The following is a 20,475-nucleotide window of genomic DNA, read 5'->3' on the forward strand; positions in this document are numbered from 1 at the left end:
GACTGGGAAGAGTGTAATCCCCTCCGAACTCACCCAGACCGCCGTCCACCGGCAGTAGCGTCTCCGTAGCTCCCTAACGAAAAAACCCAAAACAGAGATGACCCCCCACTAACTGCATGCTCATAAACTGTAGATCAGCCATCAAACATGCTACTGAATTAGCAGAATCCGTCCTCACTCACAACATAGACATAGCATTCATCACTGAAACCTGGCTCAGCGAATCGTCTGCACCTCTCCTGGACACTCTCGTTCCCCCAGACTTTACTATCACCAACAAAGACAGAAAAGACCAAATAGGAGGAGGCATAGCAATCATCCACAGAGACAATATTTCTGTGTCGGGAACTGACTCCCTCAATTACAGCACCTTCGAGTGCCTAACAGTCAACATCAACACGAGCAGCAACAAAACTCTAACCTGCCACCTTATTTACCACCCCAGGCAACCCCACCACTTTCGCTGAACACCTGTCTGACCTGATTGCCCACTGCTCACTACGAGAGGCGGATAACCTAATTATGGGAGACCTCAACCTACACTGGAATGAAGAGAACAACCTGCTAATTCAAAACTTGAGCGAGTAGCTACATAACAACCTTACGCAACACTGCACAGAAGGAACTCACAACAAAGGAGCAATCCTTAATGCCATTATAGCCAAATGTGGCACAGTGAAGATAATCTACACCCTGCCCGTAGACTGGTCTGACCACCACTTAATCCTCTTCCATCTCACTCAGCCAGCCACTCTGCAACCCCCCACCCAAGAAGAGCCCAAATGGACCAGAAACCTCACCAAGATCAACATGACCGACCTGCAAGAAAGTCAATTCCCTCCTCACCACCTCCACGGGGATCTATCCACGACACAACTCACCGACCACTACAACACATCCCTGACATCGATTCTTGACCAGATAGCCCCTCAAACTAAAAAAAGCCAGGAACATCCCACCCAGATCCTGGTTCAATACTGACATCAATAACGAAAGGAGACAACTCAGAGCCACAGAAAGACTGTGGAGAAACAACCCCTCCACTAGCCTACTCGAGCAACTCAAAGTAGCTCCAAATAACTACAAAAAACACATCCGTAACGAGAAATCTAACTACTTCTGCTCTGCCCTGGACAATGCAAAACACAGGCCCAACAAACTGTTCAAAAACATCAAGCAACAAACCACCAAGCCCCCCATGTCCTCTACCCAGGCCTCCAAGGAACTGTGCGAAAACGTTGCCATCTTCTTCGAAGAAAGAATCTCCAAGATTGACCTCTCACTAGACATCACCACCAACCACGCCTGCGAAAGCCTACCCCCACTCCCAACTGAAAGCACATACAGGCACCACACAAATATTTGAAAATCCTATCAAGCTAATCTCTACCTCCAAACCCGCTTCTCACATCCTTGATCCCATACCCTCCCAAAGGACCAAAAAACTCAAACTCACCATAACCCCCGTTATGGTCCAGAATCATCAACAGCTCCCTGAGAACCTGCATCATACCGGATTGCCTTAAAGTAGACCAAACGGCACTACTAAAAAAAAAAAAAAAGATCTGAACAACTTCAGACCCGTTTTTAACCTCCCCCTCCTGTCCAAAATTCTCAAAAAAAGTGTCCTATCACAATTGACTCAGCATATGGACAACATCAACCTTCTTGATCCCCCACCAATCTGGTTTCAGAAAAGGCTACAGCACAGAGACGGCGATCCTAAACATCACAGATGATATCCGCAAGTCACTCGATAACGATCACAGCTGCCTACTCATTCTCCTTGACCAATCGGCAGCCTTTGGCACTGTTGACCACCATCTTCTCATCAAGGCCCTACAAGAAAAGGTGGGTGCGGATGAGATGGTCCTCCGCTGGTTTGCCTCCTTCCTCCACAACCGATCGCAAAGGATAAAAATCAAAAACTTTACCTCCGACCTTCACCCCGTCAACAGGGGTGTACCCCAAGGCTCAGTGCTCTCAACACAACTGTTCAACATATACATGGAACCCCTCACCTCCATACTGGTCACTTGAATCAGGAAATATGATCACATTTCTCCTGCACTAAGAGAACTAAAATGGCTCCCAATTGATCAGCGGGTGTATTTCAGAACTCCTTGCCTCACTCACAAAGCCTTACAAACAGGGAAACCGGACTCCCTGGCTGCAAAGCTCAAGAGGGCTGGTCAGACAAGGAACCACAGGAGCTCCCACTTCCTCCTTTTCATCCCCATGAGAATACGCAAACAATCAACTGTGGCTAGGTTATTCACGGGAAACGCACCCAAAATCTGGAACTCCATTCCAGCAGACATCCGAACGATCCCGTCCTTCCCAAAATTCAAAGTGCACCCTAAAGCCTTCCTCCTCAACTGCTCCATCTCGAAGGGATAACCCCTGCCCCCACGCCAAACCATATCCCCGTTACGCTTTGGCTCTGCACCAACTGATTCACCTCAGCCAAAACTGAAGTTTCCTCAGGTCCCTTGAACTACCTCAACTATACATACAACAAGGACACCTCAACACTCTACTACTACCTCAAGAATACGCAGCACCCGTGGACTTCTGAACGTTTGTTTAATATTGCTTTATTAAGTATCTCTTATGAAACACTGTTGTAAAGCGCTCCAATACCCCCGGGTCAGGGCAACGCAATATGAAACTTCTAAAATAAATAATTTGTTTGTGTGTTGTGTGTGTGTGTTTGTGTCCCTCCCTCGTAGGTAGTTCTAGTTAGGACCTAGTTTCCATAGGAAAAGCATTTTTTGTTTTCTCAATATCTTTGGTGCCCGTTGACGAATCTTCACGAAATAGTCAAAACTAGTGGCACACTCCGGTCAGCCCATGTCTTGAAAGTTTCGGGGTGATTCGACAAGCGGGGGCCAGGTCCTGGGGGCATTGTCTAAGATTTAATTTGTTATTGCGGGCACCCCTGCAGCCCCGGGAACCGCCACCTCCCCGGGCCTATGTCTATAATTTGCGGAAGGGCATGTAGCCCTCCAGCAGCCCCAGGGACCGCTACCCCCCGGGGCTTGTTCTTTAATTTGTGGAGGGGGCCTCTAAGGTCCCCCCCAAGCCCCGGGGACCGCCACCCCCGGGGCTGTTCTAAAATATTCGCTGGGGCACATGGCCGCCCCGTGGACCGCCACCCCCACGGGGCTCGAGCCCCCCCCCCCCCCCCCAACACAGCCCGGGGACCACCTCATCCCCGGGGCTTTGTTATTGAAAGGAGGGGGGTGCCCTTGAAGGCCCTTGGAACCTCCACCCCCCAGGGCTGGCTCCTGCAGTGTCCCGGGGTGCCCACCCCGCGACACTGCTGTTTGCTATGACAGGGCGGGAGCCGAGGGGCTCCTGCCGTGTCATAGCAAACTCTGCTTTCCAAAGCAGATTGCTTATCCACACAGGGAGCTGCATGCCAGCAGCTCCCCATGTGGAAAAGCAATGCTGACTCCCGCAGGAGGCAGGGAGCTGGCAGGGACCGTGGGGGCACCCCCCACGGTCCGCAACGGAGTGGCCAGGCCCTGGGGGATGGGGTCCCCAGGGTCAGAAGTGGCCTGGGAGGGGGGGGGGGCACGCGAGCCCCCTCTCCTGTGAATATGATAAAAAGAAAATCACGGCAGGCCAGCCACGGGGGATGAGATCCCCGGGGCAAATAGAGACCTCGGGAGGGGGGCCATGCAGCCCCCTCCTTAAAAAATTAAATATATATCTGAGGCCATGCCCCGGGGGATGGGGTCGCCGGGGCCGAAGTTGGCCCCTTGAGGGGGGCCCACGCTTCCCCCTTCCCGTTTAGAGAATTTTATTTTTTTAAAACAGAGGTCAAGCCCTAGGGGATAGGGTCCCCCGGGCCCAAAAAATGTCAAAAGAATGGGGGCCACACAGCCCCCTTCTTTTTGATGTAATATGTGATGTCATGAGCAGTGCATTGCGGGTGCGATTAGATATATATATATATTAATCTATATATCTATCCCATTCAGGTTTTTTTTTACTAATAGGAGTATTTGTATTCATCGTTTAGCTTTTTCTAATGTTTTATGGTTATGAACATATTTCTTTGCACGACCTGTGCCAGAGTTGCCTTATTCTTCATGCTTCTGTTGATGTTTTGATGTATCGGCACTATTCTGTAACACATCCTTATCTGATGTATGTAATAGGCCATACCGGCCGTAATGAACCACCAAAAATATCAATAAAATCTGTTATTAAACAAAAATGAACACATTTTGTTGGTGACAACTTTTGTCAGTGTAAAGTTTCTCATTACAGTATACTAATGTGTTGCATTATTTTTTTACCTTTTAGTATCGTTATTAAAGGATTTGAAACATGCAAATATTGTGACGTTGCATGACATTGTACATACAGAGAAGTCTTTAACATTGGTCTTTGAATATCTGGTAAGAATTATTCCCTGAGAATAATATGAAAGTGTGATATATTAATTCTCGTTGTCAGCGGTCAAATCAAGCCCCAGCAATAGAGTTCTGCTTCAATTACTTGTCAGAGTTGCCCACAGCTCTTCACATTGAGTGAACCATGACAAAGAAGAGCTGTAAGGTTAATTATGTTACCATGGTAAATGCCATATTTTATTACATTGTGTATACATCCATACTGGTTGGAAAGTTCCATCATGTCAGCTTTGGTGTTTTGCTGTAAGCACAAGACCGCAAAGAAACCTAACTCCCCTTACTGGGTATATTACCAGAATATGTAGTTTTAAATATTGTGTCCTCAAAATGCTGTTGTCAGAATATGAATTACCAAAATATTGAGTGAAGGTAAGTAGACACATACAAGTTTAAATGTACTCTATTTAGCGCCACATTTATGTGCCATGATAATGTATATTCAAAGTATGTATATATGGACTAAAGAATAGTAAATCTCTACTTAATTTTACGTATTAACATTTAAAATCTTTCGGAAGTTGATAGTCTGGCTGCAATATTTGGTACAATGATATTTTTATGCTTGATGTTCTGATATACAACCGCTTAGCAAGTTATTGACAGTGTGCGTGTGTGAACATATTAGTCTCCAGAATTACCCATGTTAGTGATGGGTAAGTAGAGAGTCTTTCTTGTCGCATTCACTTGGCAGCTTAACTCGTAAGGGGCTTATTTAAAAGCCCCTTGCGCCTCCTGTAAGTCACTTTTTACCATATTATAAGTGATGCCCCGGCAGTGCCAGGTGCTTGTAAATAAGCTTGTAAGTCATTTTAGTTCTAATAATGCTTCACTCAATTAAAGCTATGTTTGTAGCATGTGCTGCTTTGCATCACTTGCTCTGCACACTCCTGGGATCTAGTGTTGGGCAGGGACGTATAAAAGTTTTTTTCTTTGAAGAACTCTTTGATTACAAGATATCTTGTGCCTCCTTCCTGAACCCCACAGTGCGCTAGGACAAAGACTCCACCTCAGATTTTTTTCCAGTCATCAGGTTAAGATTTTCATTTTTAGCTCCCGGATCGTCGAGCTATAACTATGATCTGTTCGACCCTGGGCGCTGGATTTTCAACAGTGAGCTTCAAAGGACTCCTCTTCACCATCACGCCTTTGAATTCGAAACAGAGGAGTTGAGCCGAGCACCAAATCATATGGATATGACTCTTGGGGGTGGATGGGGGGAGGGGTGTTTGGAGAGCATATTCTTTTCCAGGTTTGCTCTAAATGCAAGTCTAAATTCCCAAGAACCAACCTTCATCAAGTATGCAACCTTTATTTATCTCAAGAACACAAAGATGAGAGAAGCTTTGCCTGTAAGGTCTTGAAGTATGGAAATGAAAGAAACAGGAGGAAGTGTTACTGGGTATGTTAGAGGATGCTGCAGCAGAACACATTAGACTCTACTCCAGTCTTTGGATCCAATGACCAAGAGGGACAAAACTTAGAGGGGGCCTATCTAGCATAACTTCAGGTCATGCAAAGGAGAGCCCAAACACACACTTTCCTCAGAAGAGGGGGTGCAGGGGTGCTGGCACCTTGCATATAGACTACCCCAAAAACAGGCATGGCTCTAAAAAGACAAAAAAGAAAATTGAGGAATATCACCAAATTTGTCCCACATAGCAAAACCAATTTAAGAGAGGAGATGTCCTCCTTGGTAAAATGACAACAAGATGCTAGTATCAAGCCATGTTATAAAGGGGGGGTCATTGCTTTCATGGACATTCGTACATATTCTGATAAAGTTAAAGTGATGCTCTCTGATAAAGAATATTACAAGTTGGAATTGGTATTTTGAATACATTGCAACACAAAATTCAAAATCTGATGATGGAAGCACTATGATGGAAGCACTACAGTGAGGGTACACTGTCGAAAAGGAGTAACTAAATATATAGAATCCTAACTCCCCAGTAATCTGTGGTGTTCCTAAAATCAATTGGATCTGTAATTGAGTCCGATACTGTCCAGCTTCAAATAATTTACAGAACCTGTATCAAATTATGTAGAAACCTTTATGCGACCAGTAGTGGCCAATCTGGATTCATACATTAAGGATACAGTTGGCATGACAAGATTGAGAAAATGCTGTTCAATGCAGAAAAACATTTTTTTTGTCAGTATTGGAATTGAAGCCCTCTTTATTTCTTTTTTTAACTGATTTGTATTGGTATACACATAAACCATCATCACTGATGTCCATACAATAACAAGTATTTGCAATGCAATAGGTCTCACATTTACAGTTTGAACTATTGGCATTGTAAATGACAATGCCTTTTATTTATGTTTTGTTTTTAAAACAGATAAATAAAAGGCATTGTCATTTACAATGCCACTAGCTTAAACTCTCGCAAATGCGAGATCTATTGCATTGCAAGTGTGTGCAAAAGCGTTGGGAGAGAGAGTGTCCTGCCTGCAGCAGCAGGCAGGACAAAGCTATTTGAGAAAATAGTGCTCGGAGGTTGTAAATAAAGCCTGCCAAGCAACAATACTCGAAACAGGGGGTGTCACCATGGGAGGTTACAAAATGAGACGAAGCAGTACTAAGGAGGGACTACTAAGCCTTTTGACCAATAAACAGCCACAGTTTATTGTTGCATATTTATATAGAGCGAACTCGACCCGAATGTATTGGAGCGCTTTACATGAGCACCATATTTACATTACACATTCAAGCACGGGGATATTAAGTGATTTGCCCAGAATCACAGGATGTGGACGCGACCCAGAGGCTCGAACCCTGGTCTCCAGCACCAAAGTCGTCAGTCTAGCCGACGGACCACATCCTCTTCCCTACGTGCCTGGCCCTGGACCTGGACTAGGCCGTGCCTGGCCCTCGACTAGAGATACGTGCCTGGGTCCGAATGTAAAACCACTGGCCTTCCAATATTCCTGAATGGCTTGGTGTTGCAGGCATCGACCAAAACATTTACCTAATCCCCAACAGATCTTTGCCTGCGCCACCAACATAATCTTTGGTTTGGCCTCTCCACATTCCCTTGCTTTACCTCCCAAGAGACCCGTGGCGTCCAAAATATCCTATGGCGTCCCACAGAGAGGCAATGTTGTGATCCCTGATCAACCTTAGATGGGCCCACCCACCACCCATGCAGACTGCCATGTAGCCCCCAATCAACGCCTCATACTGAATGTATTGAACCTTGTCATTGCCTCCCAAAAGCCCATATCCTTAACCCCAGAAATCTGTCTCGCACTTTCTCTTTTGCTCTTGCTGTCTCTACCTTACTCTGTGTCTCTGCTTCCTCACACCACCGGACCCTATAGTTCCCCCCCCCGCAACTCATCATAACTTACTCACCTGGTGTGAGCAGAGCGGAAGTTTTGTTGAGCCTCCTCTTCCAGGTGGGGTTGATGTTTTCATGGTTGGTGGTTTGTGGGTAAGCTCGCTCCCCTGAGAACTCTATGGGAGACCTGTACAGTACAATAAATGTTAAGTTACATTACACAGTTTCACATTTATTGTTTTTAGGCAGGGGGGAGATTAAGTGATGTGCTCCAGAAGTACGTAGACTCTGTGACGCGACATCCTGAGGGGCAGAGGGATTCAAGCAAGCAGGCTGACCCCACATGAAAGCACGGATCTTTATCGGCTCGAGATTGCAGCAGGACATGGAGCAGAGCCTGGCTCGAGCTCTCATTGGCTCGCCCACCTTTGTCCTCCCTGAGCTGAGGCCTCTACCAGACTTTCTGTTCCCGTGCTCTCATGCTTCACGCGCAACCTCGCCAACTCCAACCTGAGACCTAAGAAAGCCGAGGTCTCCTGCACAAACCGGGCGTCATACAATCCTTAGAAAGGCTCCTGAGGCTCGGCTGTACAGGGAAACCGCGGCGCTGGCAGCTGCAGTGACTTGGAGCTCGATAAACAACACACCAGTCCTACTGCCCCGAGCACCCAGACAAGTGGTGTGTGGGCGTCAGCCAGCAGGTGATGCCTGCCCGTGAGTGGCCACTGGAGGTGGGTAAGCATCTTGTTTCCTAATATTCAGAGGCCTGCAAACCTTCTGGGCAGGTCTGGCCGTTGCCTAATGGTTGCGCTGTGGCTGCCACCACAGAGAGAGCACGCTCGCGACAGATGTCTCGGGGCTTCGGCAAGCGCTCGCAACCGACGTCTCTGGGCGCCCACTCTGGGTCCAGGGAGGAGGCCGAAGAGTACAGGTAGAAACCCATTTCCCCGCTTGTCCTGGTGCATTTTATTTGTCCCCGAGTACTTTGAGGAGCTTGGCATGGAAATATGGCACGGACAATGTGTGCTCCAACTAACAAGGCAGCGCGACGAAGCTTCAGATAAGAAACTTCGTCACGATGGCCGTAATGCAGGCTACCATGTCCGAAGGGGCCGTTACAAAAGCGGACAGGGCTGCAACGGAAAACCCTCCTTTCTAATGGGAAGCCAGCGTTTACCATGAACGCTGACGCTACCCAAAAGAAAGGAGGGGCGGGGCTTAGGCTCTCTTTTTGTTTACAAGATCTCTCCGAGGGCGGGGCAGCTTCGCTGCCACACCCACCCGAGACCTAAAAAGAAATAAACCAAAACCATCATCACCGATGTTCATACAGTAAAAAAAAATAAGCCAAAATAGAATGTAGACTATCAATAGCATAGGTTTCATTGTGGACGCCCGATGTCATAGAGACAGATAAGAAGGCAAAAATCAATGTGTCAGGGAGACGGCCAATAATGCAGCTGATATGGTAATCCGAATTGAGCGAGATCCAATGATAGTGGATATAAATAGGTCTGTTAATTTGCTGGTTATCTATATTTCAGCAGTCATCCCTTTCCTCACCCAGCATGTAGCAGCCACCCAACTCCCACCCCCCCCCCTCCCCTCCAAAAGAATCCAGAGATCAATTCAATAGAAAAGGCAGTCCTCCACTAGTGCTCCTCAAACCATTTTGTGTTGACGATCAGTACCAGTGTAGGGAAGCTGAATGCCAAACTTGATGCTCGGGTATGATCACACCAGGCACCCAACAGGGTTAGACCACCTGGGGAATAACTAGACAGACATCATCTACACACTCACTCTAACCCCCTGAAAGTCAACCAGCTCAACATCACATGCTCTTGCAAACTCCATGGGTTTTCTTCCCTTGTGCACTTCATGAAGCAAAGCAGTCCCCTCCCATGTCACCCAGTGCAATACGCCTTCCCTCCAACACTCCAACCTGGGACCCTTGGGATGCTTCCAGAGCTTAGTCATTCTACGATTAGCAAGTACCAATGCTAGGTCAATGAACCGAGTGGTGACTTTATATTTAGCAGGGTGAGCACAGAGGCCCAGGAAGCAAAAACTGGGACGTGGGAGTTCGGGCATGATCCGTGGCCTTGGCCAAAAGATGCACCACCTCAGCCCAATAACATGTGAACTGAGGACACCCCCATAGCATGTGGAGGATATTGCCTGCAGCAACACAACAGTGTGGGATATCAGGTGGGGTTGGTGGTAAATAAATACTAAGCTTCAGGGGTGTGAGGTACGCCAGGTGGATGTCATAAAAATGTATTAGTCAAAAATGAAGCATTCCAGTAGATCTTAGGTACTACTTCCCACATTTTAGCCCAGTCCCCATCTGACAAGGGGGCCCAAGGTCTGCCTCCTCCGCGGGGGGGTAACAGACATCTTCTCGTAGGGCATTTTAAAATCCAGAGAACAGACAACGAGTATTAGAGGTGGCGTACCAGAAGTGGCAACTATTGTGGTGCCTGCGCTCTACACCACGTCCTCCTCTGATCGTGTACACAGCCGCAGTCAGAGTACTATGCAAGAGGAATTGACCTGCTGGGATATTGAACTCTGCACATATGTCAGCAAATGGGCGCAAGACACCATCGGCATATAACATGCCTACTGTATCCAGCCCTGCTGCTTCCCAGTCCAGCAGCTGTGTCTCCTCCTCCCTTGCAGTCCTGTAGGCAGTGCCTGTAGGGGAAGATCTGGAGAGTAAGTGGGCCGTAACCGGGCCCAACTAAGAACCCTCATCTAACATGTCCTGAGGACTGTTAGATCATGGCGATCCATATGGGCGTTCAACCTCGAATTGATCACACCAACCGTCATCGCTAGCTGCAATTTAGCCAAAGTGACATGCCGTCGTCCCTGTTTCCCTATGAGATCAATAAGGATGGAATTGAGATACCAAAACTTAACACACGGTATCACCAGCTAGAGTACCACAAAGATGTACAAAAGGGGAGGCACTGCCACCATTTTAGCCACTGATATGCGACCCTCCACCGAAAGGGGCAAGGTCTTCCAAAACCCCAATCTTGCATGCATAGCAGTCACCGCCATTCCTATATTGTCAGATAAAGTACAATAAATTCGAACCCCAAGGTACTGCCCCACTCTCGGCTCAAGCGAATCTCACCCAAGTCCGGGGGCTCCCCTCTATCTCCACGGATCATAAACAGACTGGTTTTCTGGCAGCTCATCCAAAGGCCAGAGGCCTCCCCAAATGTCTATAGAAGAAGTGGCACCCGTCCAGGCCCCGTGCGCAGGTAGTTCGCATAGAGGGAGATAAAATGAGACACCCCGTGAGTCCGAATAGTAGCAAAGGGCAGGCCTCCATGTGCCCTGCATGCCTACATGGCTGTACGGGAGACTGATCTGCTGTGTGAGTGTCTCTATGGTTGAGTGACTGGGTGTGTAAGTGGTTGTGTGGGTGAGTGAGCGGCTCTGTGAGTAGCGCTTTATGGGTGAGTGAGTGGGGGTGTGATTGGCTGTATGGGTGAATGAATGGTTGTGTGAGTGGCTGTATGGATAAGTGAGTGGGTGCGTGGGTGGCTGTATGAGTTAATGAGTATGATTGCCTGTAGGGATGAGTGAGTGGCTGTAGGGGTGGGTGTGTGAGTGACTGGCTGACTGGGTCTGCAAGTGACTGTATGGGTGAGTGAGTGGCTGTTTGAGTGGGTGGGTGTGTGAGTAGCTGTATTGGACAGTGTGTGTCTTTGTGAGATTGCTTCTATGGGTGAGTAAGTGGGTTTGTGAGTAGTTGAATGAATGTGTGAATGGGTTTGTAAGTAGTTGTATGGGTGAGTGAATGAGGTTTGTGAGTGACTGGTGACTGAATGGCTGTACGGATAAGTGAGTGTGTGTGAGTGGTTCTGTGGTTGGGTATGGGACTGTAGGTCTGTTTGTGTGGGTGTACGTGAAGTTGTTTGGGATTATGAGTGGGTGCATCTGTGGATGATGCCATCAGTGTTATCACTGACCATGTCACGAATTATAGAATATGTGACATCATAAGCAGTGCATTGCAGGGGGCATACATTCTAGTTATCTCAGGTAACTATAACTGCTGAATTTCCCTGGTTTTGTACCAGTGAAATCTGAGCCTAACTATAACATCCCTGTAACCTTTGTTTTTTCTGTGAATTTCTACGTTTTGTTAAAGCTATCCCTGTAACCTGGGAGGTCAAGTGGGTATCCATGCATGTGTGACTAGCTTTGTGGGTCTGTGAGTGGGTGTGTGACTAGCTGTGTGGATATGTGAGTAGGTGTGCAAGGGCCTCTGTGGGTCTGTGAGTGGGTGTGTGTGGTTCTCTGGGTCTGTGAGTGAATGTGTGAGTGGGTGTTTGAATGGTTTTCTGGGTGGGTGTGTGAATGGCTGTATGGATGTTTGTGTGGGTGTGTAAGTAGTTTGAGTGCATGTTTAACAGACTGTGTGGACCTGAGTGAGTGAGTGGCATTGTGGCTCTTTGAGTAGTTGCATGTGTGTATGAGTGATTGTGTGGGTAAGTGAGTAGGTATGCGAGTGGTTCTCTGGGTGTGTGAGTGGCTGTATGGAGGTGTGAGTGGTTGTGGGGGCGTGTAAGTGAGTGAGTGGGTCTGAGAGTGGGTATAATTTTTTTATGTTATGTTACTGGGATAACAAAGGGTTCGAGGCATGTGGGCTGCTAAATTCATATCTGTGCATAGATCGCCGCCTAGTGTTGGGTCCGGATGATTGCACATTGTTGTCCTGGAAGAGTCTTCGAAGTATCACGAGATAGGTGGCTCCTCCCTTGGACTACAGTGCGCATGGGCATCCTCTCCATCCCCAGATTGTTTTTTTCCGCCATTGGGTTCGGATGTACCTTCCAGCACTCCAAGTTCGGAATCAAGAAAACTTTCATAAAAGGCCAAAAGGCCTTCGCTTGCGTCGGTATTGTTTGCGATCGGTGCCGAAAGACTTTCAATAACTTTGTTGCACTCCGGTCGTCTAATCGGGCCTTAAGGCCTTCTCGACGCCACGTGGACCGACGGTCGATGGAACGAAGTCCATTCAAATACTGCCCGCAGTGCAACTCCAAGTTCCCGCACACAGATAAGCATCCAGTGTGCAACAAATGTTTATCTCCAGACCATAACGAAGATAACTGTATAGCCTGTGCCCAGTTCCGATCCAAAAAGACAATACGGAATCGGCGGGCGGCAAGGCAAGAAATGCAGAGGTCGGCACCGGAGCCCGAGAATATCTTCGACGATGAGGAAGAACTAGGCTTCGCCGAAGACTCTGATCAAGACGACCAATACTCCGACAACGACTCTGAATACTATATCGACGAAGAACAACAAATCGTCGATATCGAAGACTATGATCAAGACATCGTAGCTGTCGAAGACGACTCCGATGACAACAAGGGGCGAACCGTGAGTACACCGCCCCATATAGACACTACACCTATATCAGAGGCTCAGGTCGAGGCATCGCCATTAGGCCTTAGCCAAGATCAAAAAACTGGTTCTATAGCCCCGCCATACCGCCCGGCTAAGAACATAACAAAAGAGCCTTCTGAGACACGTACTCCAAGGCCGGCTCCATCAAAACCAAAAGTCATCGACACGACCGTCTTCGGACCGAACGTCGTCGAACCGAAGGGCGCCGAGCCGAAGGCCACCATTCCTGATAAAACTTCGAGGCCCAAAACCGTTGAATCGACAAAATCGACTTCGATCGGCGAGAAAGGGAAAAAGCCTGGCACCGAAGACAAAAGGGCTACGCCCATGGCGGTCGTCGAACCGAAACCTAAGGTTCCCCAGACCAAACCCGTCGAGCCGAAGCCCATCGATCCAAAAAGGGCCTCGAGCCGAAGCCGCAGGCTCCGAAGACACCTCTAAAGCCTAAAGACGTTACCGAACCGACAAAAACCATCGGTCCGAAACAGGTGGCTAAACTAGCAAAGGAGATCGGACCGACAAAACCTGTCGGAAAACCTCAAAAACCGATACAGGCACCAAAACCGGTCCAACCAGCCAAAGTATCGAACCGAAAAAGGTCAAGCCAAAGACATTGGCGCCAAAACACAACACTGTGGAAGAGGAGCTCATCCATCCAGATCCCTCCACAGAGGATCAGTCAAAACTTTATATTGACCCAAACACTGGAAAAGTGACTGTTTATACCAAGAAGAAAAGGCCAGCTCCTGCTGAAGACTTTTCTAGAATTCCTCTGAAAAAGAAAAGGGACTGTGCTACCTCTCCCATTCTTTAACAGCCTATCTCTCCAGCTATGCCTACTACTCCATATGCCCCACACTCACCTGCACGCTCTGACCATAACCCAGATGAGGATCAGGATGCAGATGTGGGTTTCGGGTATCCACCAGACCCACATATAGACCCCAATTCAAAACCATGGAGTGGGGGGGGTGGTGTGAGCCAGACAATGAGGGGACTCTACTCATTACAGACCCTGCGGTATACCCAGTTAAACCATCACCCACAGAAGACACAGTGGCATTTAACTCTCTAATAGATAGAGCAGCAAGCTACCATAACGTAGACATGCACTCAGATGCTATAGAAGAGGATTTTCTATTCGATACACTAGCTACATCGGAAAAAAGTGTCAAAACACTCCCCATGTTAAAGGGCGTCTTAAAGCATGCACCCGACATCTTCAAGGACACTGCTAGGGCACGGGTCATCAACCCAAGGATAGAAAAAAAGTATAGGGCAGCACCAGTGGACCCTACTTACATCAAAGGGCAATTACCTCTAGATTCTTTAGTGGTATCCAACGCACGTAAGCGTGCAAACTCACAAACTACTGGAGAGGCTGCTCCTCCTGACAAGGAGTCCAAGATCTTAGAAGCATCAGGCAAGAGAGTAGCAGCTCAAGCAGCAAACTCATGGAGAATAGCCAATACTCAAGCCCTGCTGGCCAGATATGACAGGGCACACTATGATTCCTTAGAGGGACTTCTCCAACACTTACCTGAGCCGTACAAAGACCAGGCAGATGAACTCATACAGGAGGGAAAGCTCATCACCAACGCCTCCATTAAATGTGCTCTAGATGCGGCAGATACAGCTGCCAGATCTATTAACGCAAACGTACTACTTAGGAGGCACGCATGGCTGCGAATATCTGGATTTAAAAATGAGGTACAGGCTACAATTCTTAACCAGCCTATAAATCCAGATTTTTTGTTTGGTCCAGCAGTTGACTCAATTCTGGACAAAATGAAAAAGGACACAGAGACTGCAAAGTCCATGGGGGCTCTTCAGTCCCAGCAACACAGAGGCTCCTTTCGTCGCTCCACCTACAGGGGAGGAGCGCGAGGTAACACATCGCAGCAATCCTCAACATACAAAACTAATACGCAATCCACCTACAATAAAAACACAGAGGTGGATACAGAGGTAATAATAACAAGGGCAGAGGTTGTGGAGGCAATGCCAATAGATCCTCCACTAACACCAAACAGTGACTTCTTGGCACTACCTCCAGACCATATAACACCGGTCGGGGGAAGACTACAACAATTCCTGACACAATGGTTAAACATCACTACAGACAAATGGGTTCGGCAAATTATCCAACATGGCTATTGCCTAGAACTCACATCAACACCACCCAACATTCCGCCCATACACCGGCCAATGTCACAGGAACATATAACATTACTGCAGCAAGAGGTCATCAGTATGCTGCAAAAGGGGGCCATAGAACCAGCCCCACTTCAACAACAAGGGACAGGAGTATACTCACTATACTTCCTCATTCCCAAAAAGGACGGTTCGCTCAGACCAATATTGGACCTCAGGCCCCTCAACCTGTACATTCTATCAGAGCATTTCCACATGCTCACGCTGCAACAAGTCTTGCCATTACTGCGTCAGGGAGACTTCCTAGCAACTCTAGACCTCAAAGACTCATACATTCACATACCAATACACCCTGCTCACAGAAAGTATCTGAGGTTTACTATTCAAGGACAACACTACCAGTTCAAAGTCCTACCATTCGGTGTCACAACAGCTCCACGGGTGTTCACCAAATGCCTAGCAACAGTGGCGGCACATCTCAGGAGACAACACATTCATGTGTACCCATATCTGGACGATTGGCTAATACACGCGCCATCGGCCCAGCAATGTGCCAGCCACATGTCAAAGACCATTCATCTCCTGCACAGTCTAGGATTCTCGCTGAACTACCCAAAGTCACACCTACAACCCTCCCACGTACAACAGTACCTGGGAGCAACAATAGACACACTAGCAGCAAAGGCATACCCAAACGCAGCACGGATCAACAGTATGCAAATGTTAATCCAAAAGTTCACACCAACACTCATTGCCAGCTCGGGTGTTTATGCAACTAATAGGCATGATGGCCTCGTGCATATTCATAGTCCCTCATGCCAGACTACACATGCGTCCGCTACAGGAGTGCCTAGCAAGGCAGTGGAACCAGGCTCAGGGACAATTAAAAGACCTAGTGTTGGTGACCAGTCATGCATACAACTCTCTGCATTGGTGGAATCCACAAAACCTTTGCAACGGGCGACTGTTCCAAGAGCCTGTCCCACAAATAGTGATAACAGCGGACGCCTCCCTGCTAGGCTGGGGAGCCCATGTTCTGCATTACACAGTCCAGGGCTTATGGACCATACAACAGAAAAAGATGCACATCAATCTTCTAGAGCTGATGGCAATCTTCCTAGCCCTAAAAGCGTTCAAGAAACAGTTGTGCAACAAAACTGTGTTGATCCGGACTTACAACATGACGGCCATGTATTACATTCAAAAACAGGGAGGGACACACTCCCCTCAGCTGTCGCACCTAGCTCAAAGAATATGGAAATGGGCCATTCAAAGGAACGTGTTTCTCATGGCAGAACACCTCCCAGACAAGGACAATCAAATAGCCGACCTGCTCAGCAGACACAGTCAACAAATGCACGAGTGGGAGATTCACCCCGATGTGCTCTAACCATTCTTCCGGAAGTGGGGACAACCGGAAATAGATCTGTTTGCCACAAGCGAAAACGCAAAATGCCAGTACTTTGTCGCCAGGTTCCCACATCCGCAGTCTCAGGGAAATGCGATATGGATGAACTGGTCCGGGAAATTTGCGTAGGCTTTTCCCCCAGCGCCGTTAATACCGCTGGTGGCGCGCAAACTGCGCCAACATTCCCTAACGCTAATCCTAGTTGCTCCCACGTGGGCAAGGCAACCATGGTACACAACGTTCCTAGAACTGTCAGTGGTGCCTCATCAGAGACTGCGACTCACACCCAGTCTTCTAACTCAGAACCGTGGCGAAATCCAACACCCAGATCCGCAACAGCTGAACCTGGCGATCTGGCTCCTGAGATCCTAGAATTTGGATACCTCAACTTGCCTCCAGACTGCATGAATATTATCAAAGAGGCAAGAAGACCCACTACCAGGGCATGTTATGCAGCAAAGCAGAAACAACAACATAAACCCATTAGATGCTTCTACACAAAACATTTGCTATCTTCTGCACCTCCAACGTTGCAATTTAGCCTACTCATCCATCAGGATACATTTAGCTGCGCTGGCAGCATAGCTCCAAAACAGTTTCACTGTTTAGAGTGCCAGATATAAAAGCATTCATGGAAGGACTCAAACGAGTAATTCCACCAAAACATCCACCTTCACCTGTCTGGAATCTAAACGTCGTTTTAACCAGACTTATGGGACCACCTTTTGAACCACTACACTCATGCGAACTACAATTTCTTACTTGGAAAGTGGCTTTCCTAGTTGCCATTACTTCACTTCGAAGAGTTAGCGAGCTACAAGCCCTAACTATTCAAGAGCCATTCATTCAAGTACATGCAAATAAAGTAGTTCTCAGAACAAACCCTAAATTCATGCCAAAGGTGATATCCCATTTTCATATAAATCAAACACTAGAACTGCCAGTGTTCTTTCAGAACCCTCAGACAGTAGCTGAAAGGGCCTTGGATACTCTAGATGTCAAAAGAGCTCTGCTATACTATATAGATAGAACAAAGGCTTTTCGTAAGACAAAACAGCTGTTTGTTGCTTTCTCACCGCAACAAAAAGGCTACCCTATCTCAAAATCAGGGATAGCTAGATGGATCGTTAAGTGCATTCAGATATGTTACTTAAAAGCAAAACGCACCTAACAGTTCCCCCTAGGGCGCATTCTACACGCAAACTAGGGGCATCCATGGCTTTCCTAGGAAATATCCCTTTACACGAAATTTGTAAAGCAGCCACATGGTCAACCATACATACATTTACCAAACACTATTGCGTAGATGTACACTCCAAACAGCAAGCTGCTGTAGGACAAGCTGTTCTCAAAACTCTTTTTCAGACTGCTGCAGCTGGCACAGGCGGCCACCGCTAGGGGAGATACTGCTATACATTCTATGCACAGATATGAATTCAGCAGCCCACATGCCTCGAACGAAATATGCTACTTACCAGTATGCATCTGTTCTTGGCATGTAAGGCTGCTGATATTCATATCGCCCACCCACCTCCCCGGTACCTGTCGCAGCTGCAGCACTCACTCTTTGCATGGACATCTCTTACCGTACTATATATACTCCATCTCTGCCACAATGGCGAAAAACAATCTGGGGATGGAGAGGATGCCCATGCGCACTGTAGTCCAAGGGAGGAGCCACCTATCTCGTGATACTTCGTAGACTCTTCCAGGACAACAATGTGCAATCATACGGACCCAACACTAGGCGGCGATCTATGCACAGATATGAATATCAGCAGCCCTACATGCCAAGAACAGATGCATACTGGTAAGTAGCATATTCCTTACTGGGACGTTATAGTTAGGCTCAGAATTTGCATGTATAAAACCAGTGAAATTCAGCAGTTATAGTTACCTGAGCTAACTATAACCTACACCCCCAAAATGCACTGCTTATGACCTCACATATTACATAACTCTTGACATAGTCAAATCATCACTAATAACGTCTCAAATGGCATAACTGATGACATCCACAGAAGCACTTACACACCAACTCACTCACACAAACAACCTCTAGTACAGCCAGTCACACGCCCATACACCCACTCACACACCCATACAGCCACTCACACTGCTACTCACACACCCATTTACTCATCCACAGAGCCACTCACTTACATAGCCACTCACGTACCATGCCCCTGCTTACACCGCCACTGACTGAACCCATAGTTACTCATACAGCCACTCACTCACCCATACAGCCACTCACTTATACACCCATTCACTCATCAGTACAGCTACTCACACACCTAGTTATTCACCCATACAGCCTCTCAACAGAGCCACTCACACAACAACCTTACACATGCATTCAAGCACTCACAAGTCTACTCACTCACCAATACAGCTACTCCTATACCCACTCTCAATACAGCTACTCCTACACCCACTCACCCATCCTAACACCCACTCACCCATCCTAACACCCACTCACCCATCCTAACACCCACTCACCCATCCTAACACCCACTCACCCACCCATACAGTCACCCACCCATACAGTCACCCACCCATACAGTCACCCACCCATACAGTCACCCACCCATACAGTCACCCACCCATACAGTCACCCACCCATACAGTCACCCACCCATACAGTCACCCACCCACCCACTCACCAATACAGCTACTCACATCCAGTCACTCAGATGCCCACTCTTACATGGATGCACACAACCACTCACATAATATGTTATAAATAGTATCACTCATTAGTAGTACACAACGTATACTAATGTAACTTTTGTAGTACCTTAGTATATATGTTTAACACTAATAAACTTTCAGAAAACACTCACAATCACCGGATGATGTAATCAGGGATGTCACTGACCATGGCATGAGTTATGTAACATATGAGGTCATAAGCAGTGAATTGCAGGGGCATACGTTATAGTTAGCTCAGGTAACTAGAACTGCTAAATTTCACTGGATTTGTATGAGTGAAATCTGAGCCTAATGATAACGTCCCTGTAGCCTTTGTATTTTCATTGGAAAAAATATATATAACCATTTTTGGAGAGACTGATATATAATGAGATTGCTCCTTTTTTTTTAAACCTCAAAAGCTGGTCAGATATTTATTTTTAATTAAAAAATAAAAAGCTATAAAAATGCCTCCTATGAATTAATCTCAGATTTAACATTTTTGGCGAATGTGAACAGAGAAAGGGTAGAATTTCTGAATATTTGGATTATAGATAGTCATGGATGTATCCAAGTGGACCTCTATACCAAACCTACAGCATACAGTACTCTTCTACATTTCTCAAATTCCCACTCAAATAGTCTGTTAATCCAAAAGAGAAACTGTACTTTAATGTCATAATTTGTGAAGAATGCTGACGTTCTACCCTGCAAACTCTTGGATAGATAAAAGGGTGAAATACTATAATAGAGATGTTATTTCAACCAAAAGAAAAAGTCTAGTATCTGTTATCACTCATCCAAATCTTTATAATGAGACAAGAAAGGTAATCATAAATCAGTTGCCATAATATCAATATCAATTAAGAAGACCGGGTACTAATAAAATCTCTATTTGTCTTTTGACGTACAAAAAACCTCAAGAATAAGTTGGTACTTTCAGTTAACCAGACAAAGTATTTCTGTGTTCAGAAGTCCATCACATTGTAGATCATCACAGTTCTGGCATCTGCCATGCCTGTAAAAGAGCTATCAATACAGCCTTAATTATTGAGGGTACATGGTCACA

General features: G+C 46.9%; 1 protein-coding gene across 5 annotated transcripts in view; it reads left to right on the top strand.

Annotated features, from left to right (window-relative positions):
* The window catches only part of LOC144782165 (cyclin-dependent kinase 17-like), a 588,354-nt gene that overhangs the window by 316,351 nt on the left and 251,528 nt on the right, over window positions 1-20,475 (top strand). For all 5 annotated transcript variants that reach the window (XM_078661374.1, XM_078661372.1, XM_078661371.1 and 2 more), the window contains one exon: window positions 4,318-4,412. In XM_078661374.1, the coding sequence (XP_078517500.1) occupies window positions 4,318-4,412 (95 nt within the window). The remainder of the gene's footprint in view (window positions 1-4,317; window positions 4,413-20,475) is intronic.

Source organism: Lissotriton helveticus, chromosome 9, assembly GCF_964261635.1.
Source record: "Lissotriton helveticus chromosome 9, aLisHel1.1, whole genome shotgun sequence".
NCBI classification, from domain to species: Eukaryota; Metazoa; Chordata; class Amphibia; order Caudata; family Salamandridae; genus Lissotriton; species Lissotriton helveticus.